At 54.9% G+C, this 18397-nt stretch overlaps 1 protein-coding gene across 4 annotated transcripts in view; it reads right to left on the reverse strand.

Annotated features, from left to right (window-relative positions):
• NRF1 (nuclear respiratory factor 1) overlaps nucleotides 1-18397 on the reverse strand; it is a 52536-nt gene that overhangs the window by 6178 nt on the left and 27961 nt on the right. For 2 of the 4 annotated variants that reach the window (XM_064656833.1, XM_064656836.1), the window contains 4 exons: nucleotides 17937-18038; nucleotides 14250-14407; nucleotides 11929-12053; nucleotides 7114-7263 (listed from right to left, as the gene is read on the reverse strand). In XM_064656833.1, coding sequence (XP_064512903.1) covers nucleotides 7114-7263; nucleotides 11929-12053; nucleotides 14250-14407; nucleotides 17937-18038 — 535 coding nt within the window. Of the gene's footprint in view, nucleotides 1-6204; nucleotides 7264-11928; nucleotides 12054-14249; nucleotides 14408-17936; nucleotides 18039-18397 lie in introns of those variants that run through there. The other 2 variants (XM_064656835.1, XM_064656834.1) reach the window with 2 other exon arrangements.

The following is an 18397-nucleotide window of genomic DNA, read 5'->3' on the forward strand; positions in this document are numbered from 1 at the left end:
GCTGCGGATTACCCCCGTCACATGAGCTGCTTTGCAGCAAAGCCAAGCTGTCTCCACGGGCTGAGAAGGTCACTGGGAGACAGGGGTCTGCAGGGACAAACACATCCCTGCCAGCTCCTTCCCAAAGGGACGCCCCGGGCAGCGGGAAGAGCGATCCCGGCTCGCCGGAGGGCACGGAAAGGCGGTTTTACCTCCCAGGCCTTTGCCCAGCTACCTCTGGGTTCACCAGGGAGGGATATCCCAGTGCTCAGCCTTGTGCTGTCCATTCCCCAGGCTCCAGTGGAAGTGCTGGAAGCTGGAAAAACCCCTGCAGTGCCACATTTAGCTTCCCTGGCCACCCAAGTGCCACCGGCCAAGGGACGCCAAGGGGGAGCTGCACCTCCTGCACGGCTTCAAATCACACACAGATCGACCTTGTGGCAAGAAATGTCCTCTCCAAACCCTCAACCTGAACACCAGGGCTGGTGAAGAGGAAGGAGTTTCACCTGGAAAAGCAGGAATCTGGAAGTTCAGTGGAGCCCACTCAGGAAAATGAATTAAAGCCGCCCATTGTCACCAGGGCTGGCGGGCAAGGACAAGGTTCCAGCTCCGAGGAGGCAGGACAGAGCTCTTTGTTGTGCCCCTGAGGCACAAGACAGATGGGGTTGTGCTTTTAGGCTTTAAAATCAGCCCTTGCTGCGGGGATCCAACAAAGAGGATGAATCCAGGCACAGAGGGATCCTCTGGACGTGCTTGGGGAAAAAGCAACAGAGGAACTGAGGAGGTCAGACCCTGCTGGAGAAGCAGCTTGGAAAGAGGGGCTGAGCACTCCCTAAGGCAAAGGAAGCAAACCCTGAGCAGTCTGGAGATGTCCAGGAAGTGGGAATGCCCAGTCCAAAGGGGAGCAGGGAGTGAGGGAGAACAGAAACCACAAGTAGCTCCACAGGGAGGAAACTTTGGCCTAAAACACGAGAGCGAGAGGCAGAAAAACCTCCGAGCACGGGGGAGCTGCAGGGGGGGAGCCCCAACTCCCAGACAGGGGGTTTGTCCTTCCAGCGAGTTCCCAGAGCCCACCTCACTTCCTAGGATGCCTCCCAGAGCCAGAACAGCTCACTGGGATTCCAGCCAGCTTCCCATTGGGATCGGGCTGCCCCCTCCACCCACCCACCCACAGCCAGGAAGGGCCCGGAGCTCCCAAACTGCCCCGAGGGAAGAGGAGCCTCCCGAGCCTCAGGAGCCTCCAGACACTCCAGACAGGGTCCATCTCCCACAGCTCCCCAGGGTGAGGGTGGGCAGGTCCAGCCTGGCCCGTGGGCACAGGGAGGGCTGGCAGGGAAGGTGGGAAGGGGGTCTTGCCCAGCCCTGCTCCACATGGGGGGTGGCAGGGGAGGGGGGGATTAGGAAGCCCCTCTCCATCTGCCCTGATTCAGTGGGAGCACAGGCTGCTCCCAGAGCCCCTGGAATGGTTCAAGGGGCAAAAGGGGCCCAGCACAGGTAGGGAAGAGCAGTGACACCCCCAGCTTTGCCTGCACGGGTGGGGAACCAGGGGATGCTGCTTCCCTGAGCAGGGCAAGATGTGCCCTGGAAGATGCTCCAGCTGCCCCCCAGCAGGGACCACTCCCCACCCTCACCCCCTGGCAGCGAGGGGGTCACTTGGGATCAGCTGAAGGAACGATGCCCTAAACTCAAGACACAGATTTTGCTCCGCTCCGGGAAGCGGCTCCCGAGAAAAGTGAGCTGGGACCTGTCCTTTGGGAATGCCTGGAGGAGCAGGATCAGCAGAGGCTGTGCCAGCAGGATGGAGCTGGCCTTGGGTAAGCTGGGAATTCTTCCAGAGGTGGGCTGGAAAAGCTGCCACACGCTGAACACAACTTGGAATACGTTGTTCCTACAGGCAGAGCCCATCCCACAGGAGCTCCATCCCAAGGAAGGAGCAGCAAAGCAGAGCCTGGGTTCAGTCCCAGCTTAATCTTCCACCCACCCAGTTCAACAGCCCTGGGTGTGAATGCTGAGCTCCACACTGAGCAATTCCAGCATGGATGTGGCCAGGGAAAAGCTGCTTTCCCCAGCCTTGGTCCTGCCAGGAGCTCCACGACCCTGTTTGGACCCCAGGGAGAAGCTCTGCTGGTCGAGCTCTGATCCAGGTTGGGTTAGGAATCCTCTGATCCAGGGTTGGGAATCCTCTGATCCAGGGTTGGGAATCCTCTGATCCAGGTTGGGTTAGGAATCCTCTGATCCAGGGTTGGGAATCCTCTGATCCAGGTTAGGAATCTTCTGGTCCAGGTTAGGAATCCTCTGATCCAGGGTTGGGAATCCTCTGATCCAGGGTTAGGAATCCTCTGATCCAGGTTAGGAATCCTCTGATCCAGGGTTGGGAATCCTCTGATCCAGGGTTGGGAATCCTCTGATCCAGGCTGGGTTAGGAATCCTCTGATCCAGGTTGGGTTAGGAATCCTCTGATCCAGGGCTGGGAATCCTCTGATCCAAGGCTGGGTTAGGAATCCTCCGATCCAGGTTGGGTTAGGAATCCAGGTTGGGTTAGGAATCCTCTGATCCAGGTTCCAGACACCCTTCAGAAATCCCTCCATCCCTTCCCATCCCAATTCCTGGACTGGAAACAGCAGCAAGCTTGGAAATGCTTGTCCTGCTGCCCACCCTGCCTGCCATTCCTTTCCTGCCTGGATTCCACCACAGCTCTTTTAGGTAGAAGCTTGTCCAAGGATTGAAATTCCCACCTCTTGCAGACACCCCCAAAAGCTGCTGTGACCAAGGGACACCCCCAGGGCCCCGGAGTGAGGACCAGCAGAGCTCAGGACCTTGGAATGGGGCTCTCTAAGCCAAGTTGTTGGAGATTCCCTCATCATAAACTGGGAGAAACACCCAGAATTGAACGAGAACGTTGGTGATGGTGAAGTGGAACGAAAAGTCTCACTGAGAGATCACAGAATCATGGAATGGTTTGGGTTGGAGGGGACCTTAAAGCCCATCCAGTGCCACCCCCTGCCATGGGCAGGGACACCTTCCACCAGCCCAGGTTGCTCCAGCCCAGCCTTGGACACTTCCAGGGATTCAGGGGCAGCCACAACTTCTCTGGGAATTCCATTCCAGCTCCTTCCCAGCCAGGAATTCCTTCCCAATATCCCACCTATCCCTGCCCTCTGGCACTGGGAAGCCATTCCCTGTGTCCTGTCCCTCCAGGCCTTGTCCCCAGTCCCTCTCCAGCTCTCCTGGAGCCCCTTTGGGCCCTGCCAGGGGCTCTCAGCTCTCCCTGGAGCATTGACTTTTGGAAAAGGAAGAAAAGCAAGATCCAGTGGCTATAAACACATTATTCCACCTGCCCAAAGGCCTCTCCTCAGTGCCCACCCTGCCCTGAGCGGCTCCTTCTGGAGCCACGTGGATTAATGGGGGACTGTGGGATGGAGGTGCAGAAACCTGGACAGATATCACCCAAATACACCCAATAAACAGGCTCCAAGTCCAACCTAAACCCACCAGGAATTCCTAAAGCATCCCATTCATCCAGGGTGCTCCCAGCCAGACCCAGCTGGGACTGTTTTGTGGTGAAAGGTGACCATGTAAATTATTGCCAAACAACAGGGATCCCTCAGATGTGGAGTTTCCCAACGTGACAACTCAGGAGAGGGATCAATGAGCAGTGTCAGATCACCTGGACGTCCCAAGGGAAGTTCAAGGTCAGCCAAAAGAACTTGGGATCACAAAGATGGGAACTGCTCTGGGCAGAGCCAGACCACAACTGCTTTGGAGCCTTGCAGCAGACACCAGGCAGCTCCTCTTTTAAAATTGATGGATAAAGAAGAAGAAATCCTGCTCCCTTCCCCTCTCCCAGCCCGGAACAAAAGGGGAACATATTGCAACTGTGCCGAGGGAGAGAGGAGGCTGCTGTCTGTTCCTTTAAATGTAACGTTAATGCCCTGTAATCAGCTTTAATTTTTAAACAGGCCCAGCCCTCCTGTCCATTCCCCCTAATTCGGGACACGTGGAAGGTAAATGGGCTGTGCTGGTGACAGCTGGGGAGCCTCAGTGCCTCGGGACAGCAGGGGACAGGGCAGGGGACACGGGCAGGGGACAGGGCAGGGGACAGGGCAGGGGACACGGGCAGGGGACAGGGCAGGGGACAGGGCAGGGGACAGGGCAGGGGACACAGGCAGGGCAGGGGAGGTGCTGGAGATGCTGCCAGGTCAGGATGTGGTGCCAGACAAGGCACAGCTCATTTGTGGGTGGAAACTGTCTGGAAGCAACGGGACTGGCAGGAATTCTGGAGGGGCTGAACCAGCCAAGGGCTCGGCAGGGACGCCCTGCCCTGACCAGAGCGGGTCCCTTTTGGGGCAGGGAGGGAAGGAAAGGGCAGTGGCTTTTGGGGACAGCAGCAGATCAAGGCAGGACTGAGCCACTCCTGGTGTCTCCCCGGGGTGCTGCCCTTGTGTCCCAGCTGAAGAGCAGCCTGGGGACTCCATGTGACTCCTGGATACAGAACAGGGGCACAAAACCCCCTGGGAGGCTCCTGGAGCTCTTCCAGCACCGTCCCCTTTGCCAGGAGGAGAGAGGCCTGTGGCACACCCAGGGTGCTCATCACACACGAAGATTTGTCTCCACGAATCCCACATTGGTTTGGGGTGCAAGGGACCTTAAAGATCATCCAGTTCCAGCCCCGACACCTTCCACTATCCCAGGTTGCTCCAACCTGCCCTTGGACACTTCCAGGGATCCAGGGGCCGCCACAGCTTCTCTGGGCAACCCCAACTCTCACAGGGAATGTTTTCCTAATATCCCACCTAACCCTGCCCTCCTTCACCTCAAGGTCATTCCCCCTTGTCCTGTCACTCCACGCCCTTGGGAAAAGCCCCTCTCCAGCCTTCCCACAACCCCCTTCACACACTGGAAACGCTGCTGGAGGGTCTCCCCGGGGCCTTCCCTTCTCCAGAGGGCTAAACAAAGTGACTAAACCGAGGTTTCCCCAGCCCAAAAGCCCGGCAGTGCCCGGGAACAGCCGCTATTTTTAGCCGCGGTTGGTGGGCAGACAAATCCTAATCGGCAGCGGAGCCGCCTCGTCATCAGGGCCCAGATCAGGCCGAGCAAAGCCACCCGTGACAGCCCCGAGTCCCAGGGACGGCCTGAGCCCGGCCCTGCCCGGGATTAGTGCCCGGGAATCAGGCAGGGCAGCAGCAAATGCCAGCGGGGCCGAGGGGATGGGATGGAGGGCAAGGCCGAGGCCAGCGGGAATCGGCCCCGCTGGAAGTTCGGGGCAAATGGAGCTGCAATCCTGGGATTGGGGAATGTTTGGGCTCTTGTTCCTGCTGGGAAAGGCCTGACTGCTGGGATTGGAGCTGCCACGATGCCAATACACACACAGAGGCTGGCAGGGAAAAGCGGTGGGCACAGGGATGAGGTGCCCCCTCTTTTTGGGGTACAATGAGTGTGCTTGAATCGTGGGATTTAGGAGAAGAATTCCCAGATCAAATCCAACCATTCTCCACCACTGCCAAGGCCACCACTGGAATCAGCCCTGCTGGAAGGGTTGGGGCAAATGGAGCTGCAATCCCAGGCCGGAGGGATGTTTTGGCTCTTGTCCCGCTGGGAAAGGCCTGACTGCTGGGATTGGAGCTGCCACGATGCCAATACACACACAGAGGCTGGCAGGGAAAAGGGGTGGGCACAGGGATGAGGTGCCTCCTCTTTGTGGGGTACAATGAGTGTGCTTAAGTCATGGGGTCATTAGGGGTGGAAAAGAATTCCCAGATCAAATCCAACCATTCCCCAGCACTGCCAAGGCCACCACTGGAATCAGCCCTGCTGGGAGGGTCAGAGCAAATGGAGCTGCAATCCCGGGGTTGGGGAATGTTTGGGCTCTTGTTCCCACTGGGAAAGGCCTGACTGCTGGGATTGGAGCTGCCACGATGCCAATACACACACACAGAGGCTGGCAGGGAAAAGGGGTGGGCACAGGGATGAGGTGCCTCCTCTTTGTGGGGTACAGTGAGTGTGCTTGAATTGTGGGATCATTAGGGGTGGAAAAGAATTCCCAGGTCAAATCCAACCATTCCCCAGCACTGCCAAGGCCACCACTGGAATCAGCCCTGCTGGAAGGGTTGGGGCAAATGGAGCTGCAATCCCAGGCCTGAGGGATGTTTTGGCTCTTGTCCCGCTGGGAAAGGCCTGACTGCTGGGATTGGAGCTGCCACAATGCCAGCAAACACAGAGAGGTTGGCAGGGAAAAGGTGTGGGCACAGGGATGAGGTGCCCACTCTTTGTGGGGTACAATGAGTGTGCTTAAGTCATGGGGTCATTAGGGGTGGAAAAGAATTCCCAGATCAAATCCAACCATTCCCCAGCACTGCCAAGGCCACCACTGGAATCGGCCCTGATGGAAGGGTTGAAACAAATGGAGCTGCAATCCCGGGATTGGGGAATGTTTTGGCTCTTGTTCCCACTGGGAAAGGCCTGGCTGCTGGGATTGGAGCTGCCACAATGCCAACACACACACAGAGGCTGGCAGGGAAAAGGTGTGGGCACAGGGATGAGGTGCCCCCTCTTTGTGGGGTACAGTGAGTGTGCTTGAATTGTGGGATCACTAGGGGTGGAAAAGAATTCCCAGGTCAAATCCAACCATTCCCCAGCACTGCCAAGGCCACCACTGACCCCCTGTCCCCAAGTGCCACATCCACAGGGCTTGGAAATCCCTCCAGGGATGAGGACTCCACCCCTGCAGCCCCTTCCAGTGCCTGACAACCCTTTCCATGAGGGAATTTTCCCTGATATCCAACCTGGACCTCCCCTGGTGCGATTTGGGGCCGTTTCCTCTGGTCCTGTCCCTTGTTCCCTGGGAGAACAGACCCAGACTTGACACAGGTTAAGCTCATGACTGAGGCTTATGCCAAGGTATTTTAGAGTCCATCAAGGCCCTGTTGCTGATAATTATCCATTTGTGCCCACTAATTTGTCCTCTAGGAAACACCTCTCCCTGTTCCTGGAGCTGCTCAGTGAATCCAGGAATTCCCACTGACCCCTTTTATCTTTCCTCCTTGGCTGCCAGCCTCTTTCCTACCCTCTCCTCTGAAACACATCTGCCCAACCTGATTTTCCTCACCCTTCCTTCACATCGGGAATAAATCCTACCTGTTTCAGGGTAAACCTTCATTAAAAAATTCTGTTCCCACCAGGAAGGCCCTACAACAAGCTTGACTCTTTCCTTCCTGTCCTCCTCGGCGCAAGCAAGCTGATCTGCACTTTGCCAAGCTGCTAGCGACTCATTTGGCTCCACCTTCCCTAAAAAAAGGAGATCCAACAGGAAAAACAGAAAATAGTGCTTTTAAAAACTGACATTTGCAGCCTCTCAGCCTCCTCCCCCCCGATTTATGATTATTTTCCTCGTGTACAGAACCGTGGCTCCGCGTCGCACCTCCCTGTCCTGAGGCACCCCAAAGCCAGGAGAGCGGGATCCTGACGCCTGCCTTTCCCTCCTGGATGTGTTTCCAACTGTAAACAGCCCTGGCAGAGCCACGTGGGATCGGGATCCACGCTCCAGGCCTGCCAGGAGGAGGATTCCCCATTTCCCATCTGCGCGGCCGAGGGTGGGGACAGGTTTCCACCTGACAGCTCGCTGGTTCTGCGTGGGAAGCTCGGCAGCCTCAGCCAGGACTGAGGCTTTTCCAGCACTTAAACCTCTTCCCAGCCCCAAGTCACCACCTGGAGCAGCAAATCCGGGCGGGAGGTTCCCCCAAATGCCACGGGGAGCTCATTTATCCCGTGCTAACCGGGAAGAGGCGCTCCCGGACCGACGCCTCGTTCCCAGGGTTTGCGAAAGCAGGGAGCTGGTTAATCCCCCCCTGCCCACATCAGAGCCCTAATGCTCTTCCCATCACAACCTGGCTCACCCCCAGCCCTAAGCACGGCCCCCTTGGGGTGTGGGGAGATCTGGGGTTGGATGTTTTGGGTGGATTTTGGGGTGGAGGAGGGTGAGGCTCACAGTGGGCTCCCCATTTGTGCTCCCAGGAGCATCTCCAGCAGCACAGGGAGGGGATACCTCAGGAAAACGGGCTTTGGGGACAGGAAAATGTGCTCTAGGGACCTGTTGCTGCAGGTGAGGCCAAGGGGGACAAACCAGGATCCACTGGATCTCTGGCTGTGCCAAGCTCAGCTCTGTGAAATGAATTCCCTGCTCACGGCCTGATCCCACATCTCCCACTGCTCTTCCCACACCCAGGTTTGAATCCCAGCTGGAGCCTGGGATTCCAAATGCCACCTCCAGAATGCCCCACACTGCACAAGGCCACAGCAGCCCCAGACTCGTGGGGGCACCGAGGCCGTGGAAGCTCCTTTGCTGGGGCAGGGAATGGCTCGGAGCTCTGCCCCAGCCCTGAGCTCTCCTGTGCAGGCAGCAGCCTCATCAATATTTCAGGAGGCAGCCGGGAAGCCCGTGGCCCTGGCAGCTCTCAGGGCCCATCAGATCAATGTCAAACAAAGGGCTGTGGGGTGAGGACGTTCCAGCCCTGCTCAGGCCCCACTCCTTCCCCAGCGAGTTTCTTCCTCCGCTCCCAAAGCAGCCCCAGAGCTCAGAGCTTCCCCCTTTTCCACCCAGCTTGAGGAACAGAATCATAGAATCCCAGAATCAGCTGGGTTGGAAGGGACCTCGGAGATCATCCAGCCCAACCCTTGATCCAACCCCGCCGTGGTTCCCAGCCCATGGCACTGATGCCACATCCAGTCTGTCCTTAAACACCTCCAGGGACAGAGAATCCCCCCCTTCCCTGGGCAGCCCATTCCAAGGGCTGAGCACCCTCTGCAAAGAAATTCTTCCTGATATCCAACCTAAACCTCCCCTGGCACAACTTGAGACCCAGCCCTCTTGTCTTGCTGATGGTTGCCTGGGAAAAGAGCCCAACCCCCCCCGGCTCCCCCCTCCTGGCAGGGAGTTGCAGAGAGTGAGGAGGTCTCCCCTGAGCCTCCTCCTCTCCAGGCTGAGCCCCCCCAGCTCCCTCAGCCTCTCCTCCCAGCACTTGTGCTCCAGTCCCTTCCCCAGCCTCGCTGCTCTCCTAATAGGTGCTGCCAGCACCCCCTGTGCTGGCTCTGAGTGTTCCTTGGTCTAATGCCAACCACTTAAGGAGGGCCCATCTGAGCCTGCGGCCGCGGGGTCACCGGTTCCCGCATCCCGGCTCCGAGCAGATGCTCGGGAGCAGCCAGGAAACCATAATGCACTTAAGGCAGTCTGACACTGCAGTGGGAGCAGGGGATCCTATTTCCTTTGCCTGCAAATGGAACCCATCACCAGATCAGCCTGCGGTGCTTCAGGACGTTCCCTGGCTCCCCGCAGGAGATCCAGATATCCAGCCCCAGATTCCAAGGTGTCCAGGAGCGGAGGTTTCTCCCTTTTTTAGCTGTCTTGGTTGTTCTTGTATCACCTAATTATTATTCAGGTAATAGTTCCAGAGAATGGGTGGGAAAAGCGCCATACTGAGGCAGAAAGAAAAACTAATAACAGAGAATAATTACATCTAATGGTTAAAATCAGCAATGAAACACCTTGTCCGACCCTGAGACATTTCCATGGAGTCATGGAATGGTTTGGATGGGAAGGGACCTTAAGGATCATCCAGTTCCACCCCCTGCCATGGGCAGGGACACCTTTCACTAGTCCAGGTTGCTCCAAGCCCCTTCCTGGCCTTGGACACTTCCAGGGATGGGGAGGTGTTAAAACAGTCTCCTTTTCCCTATCAGTAAGATGGAGATAAATTTCTATCCCTTCCAGGGAAAGTGAAGTGGGTAAGGGATTGGAATCCCTCAGGAAAGCCCTGCAGAAGGGTAAGAGCATTCCTGGAAAGAAGCACTCATTGGGAATATCAGCAGATTAAGGCTTTGCAAACAACACCGAGCAGGGGGAATTTGCTGGTGAATCCCATCGCGGCTCTGGGAGGTGTTTTCCCCCTCCTTCCCGCAGCCAGTCGTCCCAAATCACCCCCAGTTCCCTCTCCTCCGGACAGAGGGAGTGGTTTGTTCCTCCTGCATCAAACAACGAAGCGTCCAGGAGGCTGCTCAGGCTCCCAGCCCGGAGGAGGCGGGTAAACCCTCCCGATCCATCTGCTCGCCATCCCCAGCCGGAGCCAGAGGGAATGGATACCCCCATCTCCCGCAGCCCCCCGGGACATCTATTAGCCGCTTACGTAATCCAAACCACCGGCCAGGCGCTTCCAAGGGCTACAGAGCCCTTCCCCTTAATGCCACCGGAGATTAGAGAGCCCCAATCGAAGGCGGGCGGGGAGCGGGAGAGGGGCCCGCGGGCGAGGCTGGGCTCGAGGAAAATGCGGCAGCCTCTCCCCCCTCTTAATGCACTCGAAATCCCTGCTGACTCCCAGCTCCGCTGCTAAAAAAAAAAAAAAAGGAAAAAAGGAAAAAAAAAACCTAACCCAACCCCTAGCTCAGCCTGCATTACAGTGACATTAAAGCGACGCCGGGAGGGCGAGTTTTTTGGGGGGAAGAAGCATCCGGAGGAATCCGGAGGAGCTCGAAAGCGTTTTGGGAGCGGGCCAAAGGGAGCCGGGGCGCGGATGTGCGGCGGGGCACCCACGTGCTCTGCCAAAGCTGATTAGTCGCTGGTTTTGAGCATCCAGGGGCAGATAAACAGCCGTCACCGATCGCGCCACGCCCCGGCCCTTCCCTGGGTGACAGATGCGCTGCCAGCCCCCGGGGCAGGGATTTCGCTCCGTTCCTGCTCCCTCTTCAGGCCGGCTGACCCCACAGCAAGGCAACCAAACCAACCCACCCCCGGGCAAACTCCTCTCCCGCCGCGCGGTTTTTGCTGCGGACTGAACGCCGACCTCTCAGGACCGGCGCGTTCCCTGCGAGAAGGGCTGTGATGGAATTCAACCCCGAGGTCTCATCTGGCCAGGTCCCTGCTTCCCGTGCCAAGTGACAGGCCAAGCACGTGGCCCCCCCTTCGACAATTAACACCCAAACAGCCCCGTCCTCAAGGTGACTCTGTGACTCTCCCCTCTGCGTCCTCTCTGAGCTTATTTTGACAAACCTCCTTCCAATTTAATCCAAATAACCGCCGAGTTTCTTCTCTGAACTCGGAAAGCATCACGGGATCAGGCTGGAAAAGACCTCTGGGATCACCGAGTCCAACCTGTGACCCCAGACACCACCAAGTCCCCCAGCCCAGAGCACCCAGTGCCACGTCCAGCCCTTCCCTGGACACCTCCAGGGTCAGGCAGAGGCTCAGAGCAACTGGAGGCAGTGGATGGGACACATTTGCACCTTCCAGCACCATCCCTTGAACCAATTTCTGTGCATTTAGTTTCCTTTAATAGGAGCTTAGTTTGAATAGCTGCAAAAAGCCACCAGACTTGGCAGAAGAGACACCAAACAAGTGGTGAGAAATGCTGCAGAGAATCCCTAAAAGTAAAGGATTGACTCTGGGAGCAAGAGGGAAAATAAAGCAGGAGCCAGACGACAGCTGAGGGACCCTGGAAGGTCTCACCTGAGCAGAAAAGCAGCAGTTGCTCAAGAGCAGCCACCAAACCCACAAAAAAAAAGCTTTGAGAAGGGAAAGAAATGAGAAAGTAATAAAATGTTGGTCATTCCCTCACGGGGAGGAGTCTGGGGATGAGTTTGTTGTGGCACCAACTGGTTGTGTTGGTTGGTCAAGGCTGGTCCTCCTTGTGCTGGGCACTGTGCAGATGCAGAATGGGAAGGAGCTTTCCAAAAAAACCCCCTAAGGATAAAGAGGAGGGAAAGAGCAGAGCCACCAGCACCATGGAATCAAACAAGAGCTCGGTGCCACCATCTCATTCTAAGGCCCAACCCGCTCAGTGACCGCCTGCAGCTGGAAATTCTACCAGCAGAAACCGGGCATTTCAGCAAAAAGAGAGTAAAACCCTGCAGTTGAGAGCACAGGAAAACCAACCCGAGGAACGCCAAGCCCCCCAGCAGCCTTACCATTGGCATCCTGCACGCCGGTGAGGGCTCCCACCGCCGCCGCCGTTTCCCCAGACAGGACGATCTGTCCCCCCCCTTGGAGAGTGGCTTCGGCCAGCGTGGCCACGGCGTGGGCAGCAGCTTCACTGTGGGCACGGAGGGGAGACGGGGCAATTAGGAACAGCAAACCCACCAAACAACACCAAACCCACCAAACAATCCTATTTGAACCAGGCAACGCACGTCAGGCGACATCCAGAAGGGAGGGATCCGCCCCGCAGAAAATCTACACTGGAGGGGGAATTATGTGGGAAGAAGGTGGATCCAGTGGCTTTTTTGAGTTTGGAGAGGTCTTAGGATATCCCTGTCCTCTTACCTTTGCATCCTTACACTTGGGGTTCACTAAAACTTTGGGACAACCCAAGTGGTTGTTCCGTGGGGCTCCCTCCTGCCTCTGCTTTCAGGCACAAAACTCATCCTTTTGGCACATCCTGGGGCTCTGCAGATTCCAGAGCTATTCCCTTCATCCCTGACTGTGCCAGGCCGTGCCCAGGATCACACCACCAGCTCTGCCTTTAGCTCCTCCCCAGCCAAGTGGTTTAATGATGCTTTTTAAGGAGCGTTGTTTGTAGCACAGGATTGTTTCATGTCCTCACACAAATGAGGCCAGAGCCTTCTCATGGAACAACCCTGCTGTGGGAACAGCCAGTGGCAGATATTTGGGAAGGAGTGTGGATGATCCTTTCCTTCCTGCACCCTCCCAGCTTCCCAGAGGCTGCATCTGCACTATCAGCTTGGATTCGTCTGATCCCCTTGGAAACCCGTTTACACTTTTTGTTTCCGCAGCATCTCGGAGCAACAAATCCCACATTTAATCAGAAGAAAAACTGAATTGTGGTTCTGCACAAACTCCTGCCTCAGCCCTTTGGCCTGGTACTGTGAGGGACAGAAAAGAACTCTTCCCTTTCTGCTTTCCTCACGATTCCATAGACTTCCAGTAATCCCCTTCCCAAGCTGAAGAGGACTGTGGAATGGATTATTCCTGGGGTTTGATCACTCTTGTCCTTCCCAGACTTTTCCTGTTCAAGGGGAGCGACCACTTCTCACACTATTCCAGATGGAGATGCAACAAGTCAGTCCTGGCTTGTCCTTTGGGCCTTCCCCTCTAATTCCCAATATTCAACTTACTTTTTCAACAGTACCTGCTCGGCAGTGATTAAAAATCCCTGCCATGGGTCAGTGGAGGCCCTGGCAGTGCTGGGGGATGGTTGGACTCCGGGGGCTCCGAGGGCCTTTCCAACCAAAACAACCTCACAATTCCTATGATTCTACTGCAGAAAGACATTTGAGAAAACCCTCCAAAAACCTTTAGGAGAAACCCCACAAACCAAGGCTGTGGAGGAGCCTCTGACCCTGAAGAGGGAGCAGGAATCAGTACCTGTCCTGCAGACACCGGGACAACGCCTGGCACGGGAATTCCCTAAGGAAATTCAACCAGGCCAAGGGCCAGGTCCTGCCCTTTGGCCACAACAACCCCCTGCAGCTGCAGGCTGGGCCAGAGGGGCTGGAGAGCAGCCAGGCAGGAAGGGAGCTGGGAGTTGGGCTGGGCAGGGAGCTGAAGAGGAGCCCGAGTGTGGCCAGGGGGGCAAGAGGGCCAAGGGCTGCTGGGCTGGCTGAGGAAGAGTGTGGCAGCAGGAGCAGGGCAGGGCTTGTGCCCCTGGGCTGGGCGCTGGGGAGGCCACCCCTGGAGTGCTGTGTCCAGCTCTGGGCCCTGAGCTCAGGAAGGCCCTGGAGGGGCTGGAGCAGGGGCAGAGAAGAGCAGCGAGGCTGGGGAAGGGACTGGAGCCCAAGTGCTGGGAGGAGAGGCTGAGGGAGCTGGGGGGGCTCAGCCTGGAGAGGAGGAGGCTCAGGGGAGACCTCCTCACTCTCTGCAACTCCCTGCCAGGAGGGGGGAGCCGGGGGGGGTTGGGCTCTTTTCCCAGGCAATGATCAGCAAGACAAGAGGGCTGGGTCTTCAGCTGTGCCAGGGGAGGTTTAGGTTGGATATTAGAAAGAATTTCTTTGCAGAGAGGGTGCTCAGCCATTGGAATGGGCTGCCCAGGGAAGTGGGGGATTCTCCATCCCTGGAGGTGTTTAAGGACAGACTGGATGTGGCATCAGTGCCATGGGCTGGGAACCACGGCGGGGTTGGATCAAGGGCTGGGCTGGATGATCTCAGAGGTCCCTTCCAACCCAGCTGATTCTGGGATTCTATGAAAAGCCTCTCTCAGGACTGCCCAGAGGGATCTTTGCAGCGCTGGAACAAAACCCCTGGAGGTGCCAGGTGTTCCCAGGCTCCGTACCTGTTGAGTGCCATGGTGACAGTGGCTCCCTGCTGCATCTCCTGGGACGCTGCCACGGCCGCCTCTGCCAGCGATGCCACCGCCTGCGTGGCCTCCGACGCCTGCGTCGTCTGGATGGTCATCTCACCCCCCTGTAGCGTCGCCCAGTTCTGCTCCACCTGCCAGGGACAGCACCAGGAGAGGACAGGAGGGTTGGTGTCGCCCTGGGGGTGGGTGGGTGGGTGGCTGCTCCCCAAAGTGAAATTCCTGAAGCGGAATTCCTAAGGTTTCAAGGAGCGCCCGCAGAGTCCGGCCAACACTCTGGCTTTGAGGGGGGGAAAAAAGAAAGGGGAAGCCCTGGATCCACCTGGGAATGTTGCTGGGCAACACCACCCTCCATCAGCATGTTCCATAAACATCCATGAAGGCCCTCAGCCACCCACAGATCCCTCTTGTCCGGCCAAATCCGCCACAAAACGGGACGACGTTGTTGTTGCCGTACCCGGATCACGGGCTGGGATTTGATGAATGAGCTCTGCCAAATGGCCATAAATAAAACACAACCAGTTCCACCTCAACCTGAGGAAGAACCACTTCCCATGGAACTCGGGATCAGCTGCCCAGGGAGGGTGTGGAGTGTCCCTCTCCGGAGACATTCCAACCCCGCCCGGATGAGCTCCTGTGTCACCTGCTCTGGGTGGCCCTGGTTGGACTGAGTGACCCCCAGAGGTCCTTCCAACCCTAATAATTCTGGGATTCTGTGTTTCTGCAGTGCTGGAACCACAGCATGGATCAGATCCCTCAGGAAAACGGGCTGTGTTTGCCTCACAGTTTCCATTGGCATCATCCACTGCCATTCTGGGGAACGGTCCATGTTCCCACTTGGGATTTCTTTGTACAGCACCTGCAAATTCCAAGGGGTTTGAGCCAACTGGGATGTCTCTACACTGCTCAATAAAAGATGATGTGGATGGAAGTGATCTTACAATTCCCTGGCTCCAGACCTTTCCATTAATAAATATTATATTACTTAAAGTTCACCCATCTCAGTTGCTCATTTCCCACATTTCTCCGTTTGGGATTTCACAGCCCACGAGACAATGAATGTGTGGCCACAAAACCCACCAGGATGGGAACTGGAAACATGGACTGAACCCAGAAAAAAGCTGAGGAAGTGGAGGATGAAGGCCCATCCCCCAAAATCCTACTGGCTTCTTTGCATGGTGATGAAGATCTTCCTCCAACTCCCATCCCTGCTCTCATCCCCATCAACCTTTCGGGGCCACTCCTGGTGAGTGGAGACACACAAATGCTGCAGAAGGTGAGGGTCAGATGGTTAAAATGGTTAAGAAGGTAAAAATTCCATGGAAATTTTGCTGCCTTCGGGCAAGACAAGGATTAATCCCACCACTGGAAGGAGAGGGAGGAAGAACATCTGCCTTCCCACCCACCGTCCCAGTGGCTCTGTGCTCCCTAACAGGGATGGAACAGGGAAAGAAGGAGTGGAAGGAGGGACCTTCCAGGCTCTTCTCCCCACTGACACGAAGGTTTTCCTGCTGGGATATTTTGAAAGGATTGGAAACAACCTCAAAAATGATCCAGTTCCACCCCGGGGGGGGGAGACACCTTCCACCGGACCAGGTCGCTCCGAGCTGGCCCGGGATGGATGAGCCCCATCCAGCCTGATTTGTGCCTCTGGAAAATTCCTTTCAGCTCTCAAAAAAAACCCTTGGAAAGCCTCGGGGCAGCTGCCAAAGTGCCTCAAGGTGACTGCGGGCTCCTGGGCTGTGGGATGGGAGCAGGGGCTGCAGCTCGGCAGAGCTGTTCTGTGCTGCCACCTCTCGCCGGGACACCCCGGAGGGACCTGCAGCCTCACTCACAGGGGGTTTGGGGCCGAGCAGGGGAAAAAAGAGGGAGTTTAAAAAAAATAATTCGTGTTTTTGAAGGAATGTTCCTCAGACACACAGGAAAAAAAGTGTTATTTGGTTAAAAAAAAAAGGCAGCGGGAAAATAAATGTGTGCAAGTGTAGGAGGTCGGGATCAGGCACTGGAGTGCCAAACAAAATACAAAATAGATAATCTACAGGAGGTACATTGAAATGGCAAAGAAAAGGCAGAATAAATAATCTATTGGAGGTATAAAAATAAAAAAGTATGAAATTCAGGCCTAATTTTGTCTGTAGAGTCTTGAATCAAAATAACAACAGTTCAGCACCAAATCCACAGAAAAAGTCTATTAGTTGATTAAAAAAAGGTGGAAAAATAAATGTGTGCAAGTGTAAGTGTTCAGATTTTGAAATGCCAAAGAAAATACAAAATAGATAATGGACAGGAGGTACATTGAAATGCCAAACTAAAAAACACAAAATAAATAATCTATTGGAGGTATAAAAAGAAAAAAGTATGAAATTCAGACCTAAGGCTTCCACCATAATTGTGTTTGGAAAACCCTGAGTCAAAATAACAGCAGTTCAGCACCAAATCCACAGAAAAAATCCATTATTTGATTAAAAAAAAAGTGGAAAAATAAATGTGTGCAGGTGTAAGAGTTCAGATTTTGAAATGACAAAGAAAATACAAAATAGATAATGGATAGGAGGTATATTGAAATGGCAAAGAAAAGGCAAAATAAATAATCTATAAGAGGTATGAAAAAAAAAGTATGAAATTCAGACCTAGGGCTTCCACCATAACTGTGTTTGTAGAGCCCTGAGTCAAAATAACAACAGTTCAGCATCAAATCCACAGAAAAAGTCTATTATTTGATTAAAAAAAAGGTGGAAAAATAAATGTATGCAAGTGTAAGTGTTCAGATTTTGAAATGCCAAAGAAAACACAAAATAGATAATCTGTAGGAGGTATAAAAAAAGGGTAAGAAATTCAGACCTAAGGTTTCCACCACAAGTTTGTCTGTAGAGTCCTGAGTCAAACTAACAGCAGTTCAGCACCAAATCCACAGAAAAAAATCTATTATTTGATTAAAAAAAAAATGGATGCATGCAAGTTGAAGTGTTTGGGTTTAGGCAGTTCAGATTTTGAAATGCCAAAGAAAAGACAAAATATATAATCTACAGGAGGTATATTGATATGGCAAAGAAAAGGCAAAATAAATAATCTATTGGAGGTATAAAAAGAAAAAAGTATGAAATTCAGACCTAAGGTTTCCACAGCTTTGTGTTTGTGGAGTCCTGAGTCAAAATAACAGCAGTTCAGCACCAAATCCACAGAAAAAGTCCATTAGTTGATTAGAAAAAAGTGGAAAAATAAATGTGTGCAAGTGTAAGTGTTCAGATTTTGAAATGCCAAACAAAAGTACAAAATAGATAATGGACAGGAGGTACTAAAAAAAAAGTATGAAATTCAGACCTAAGGTTTCCAAGGAGGTACAAACAAAAACGGACGAAATTCAGACAGGTTTCCAAAGGGATATAAATAAAACTGCACCCAATTCCCACCTGAGGCTTCTGCCAGAACTGGGTTATTCTGTGAATTTTGCTGAATTTGGTTTGCAGAGTCAAACCAACCCCAGCCCATCGCTTTCTGTATAAAATGACACATCAATTTATGCAGAAATTCACATTCCCGCGGGCGCCGCCCCCCGGAATTCGGCGTTCCCCGTGACCAGCCGGCTGCAGGGGATGTTGGGTGAGGCTCAGAGGGACCTGCTCCTGGCTGAGCTGTCCCCAGAGAGCTGCCCCAGGGTCTCACCTCTCCGTCGGCCACCGCGGAGTAGTTCACTTGTGCCACGGTGACCGTGGTGGGCAGCTCGGAGGCGTCGGCCAGCGTGGCCACCGTGGCGCCGGTGCCAACCTGGGGGACATGACAAAACGGGGCTGAGGAGGCCTGCTGGTGCAGGAGGGAGGCCATGAAACCCATGGAAAGAGACATTTGGGTTAAAAAAAAGGAAAGGATAAAGGGTTTCAATGTGAGGGTGGCGAGGCGCCGGCACGGGTCACCCAGGGGGGCTGGGGGTGCCTCAGCTCTGGGAGTGACCAAGGGCAGGTTGGGAGAGCTGGGGGGGTTCACCTGGAGGAGAGAAGGCTCCAGGGAGAGCTGAGAGCCCCTTGCAGGGCCTAAAGGAGCTCCAGGAGAGCTGGAGAGGGACTGGGGACAAGGGATGGAGGGACTGGGGACAAGGGATGGAGGGACAGGACACAGGGAATGGCTTC

This window comes from Pseudopipra pipra, chromosome 5, assembly GCF_036250125.1.
Source record: "Pseudopipra pipra isolate bDixPip1 chromosome 5, bDixPip1.hap1, whole genome shotgun sequence".
Classification (NCBI taxonomy): Eukaryota; Metazoa; Chordata; class Aves; order Passeriformes; family Pipridae; genus Pseudopipra; species Pseudopipra pipra.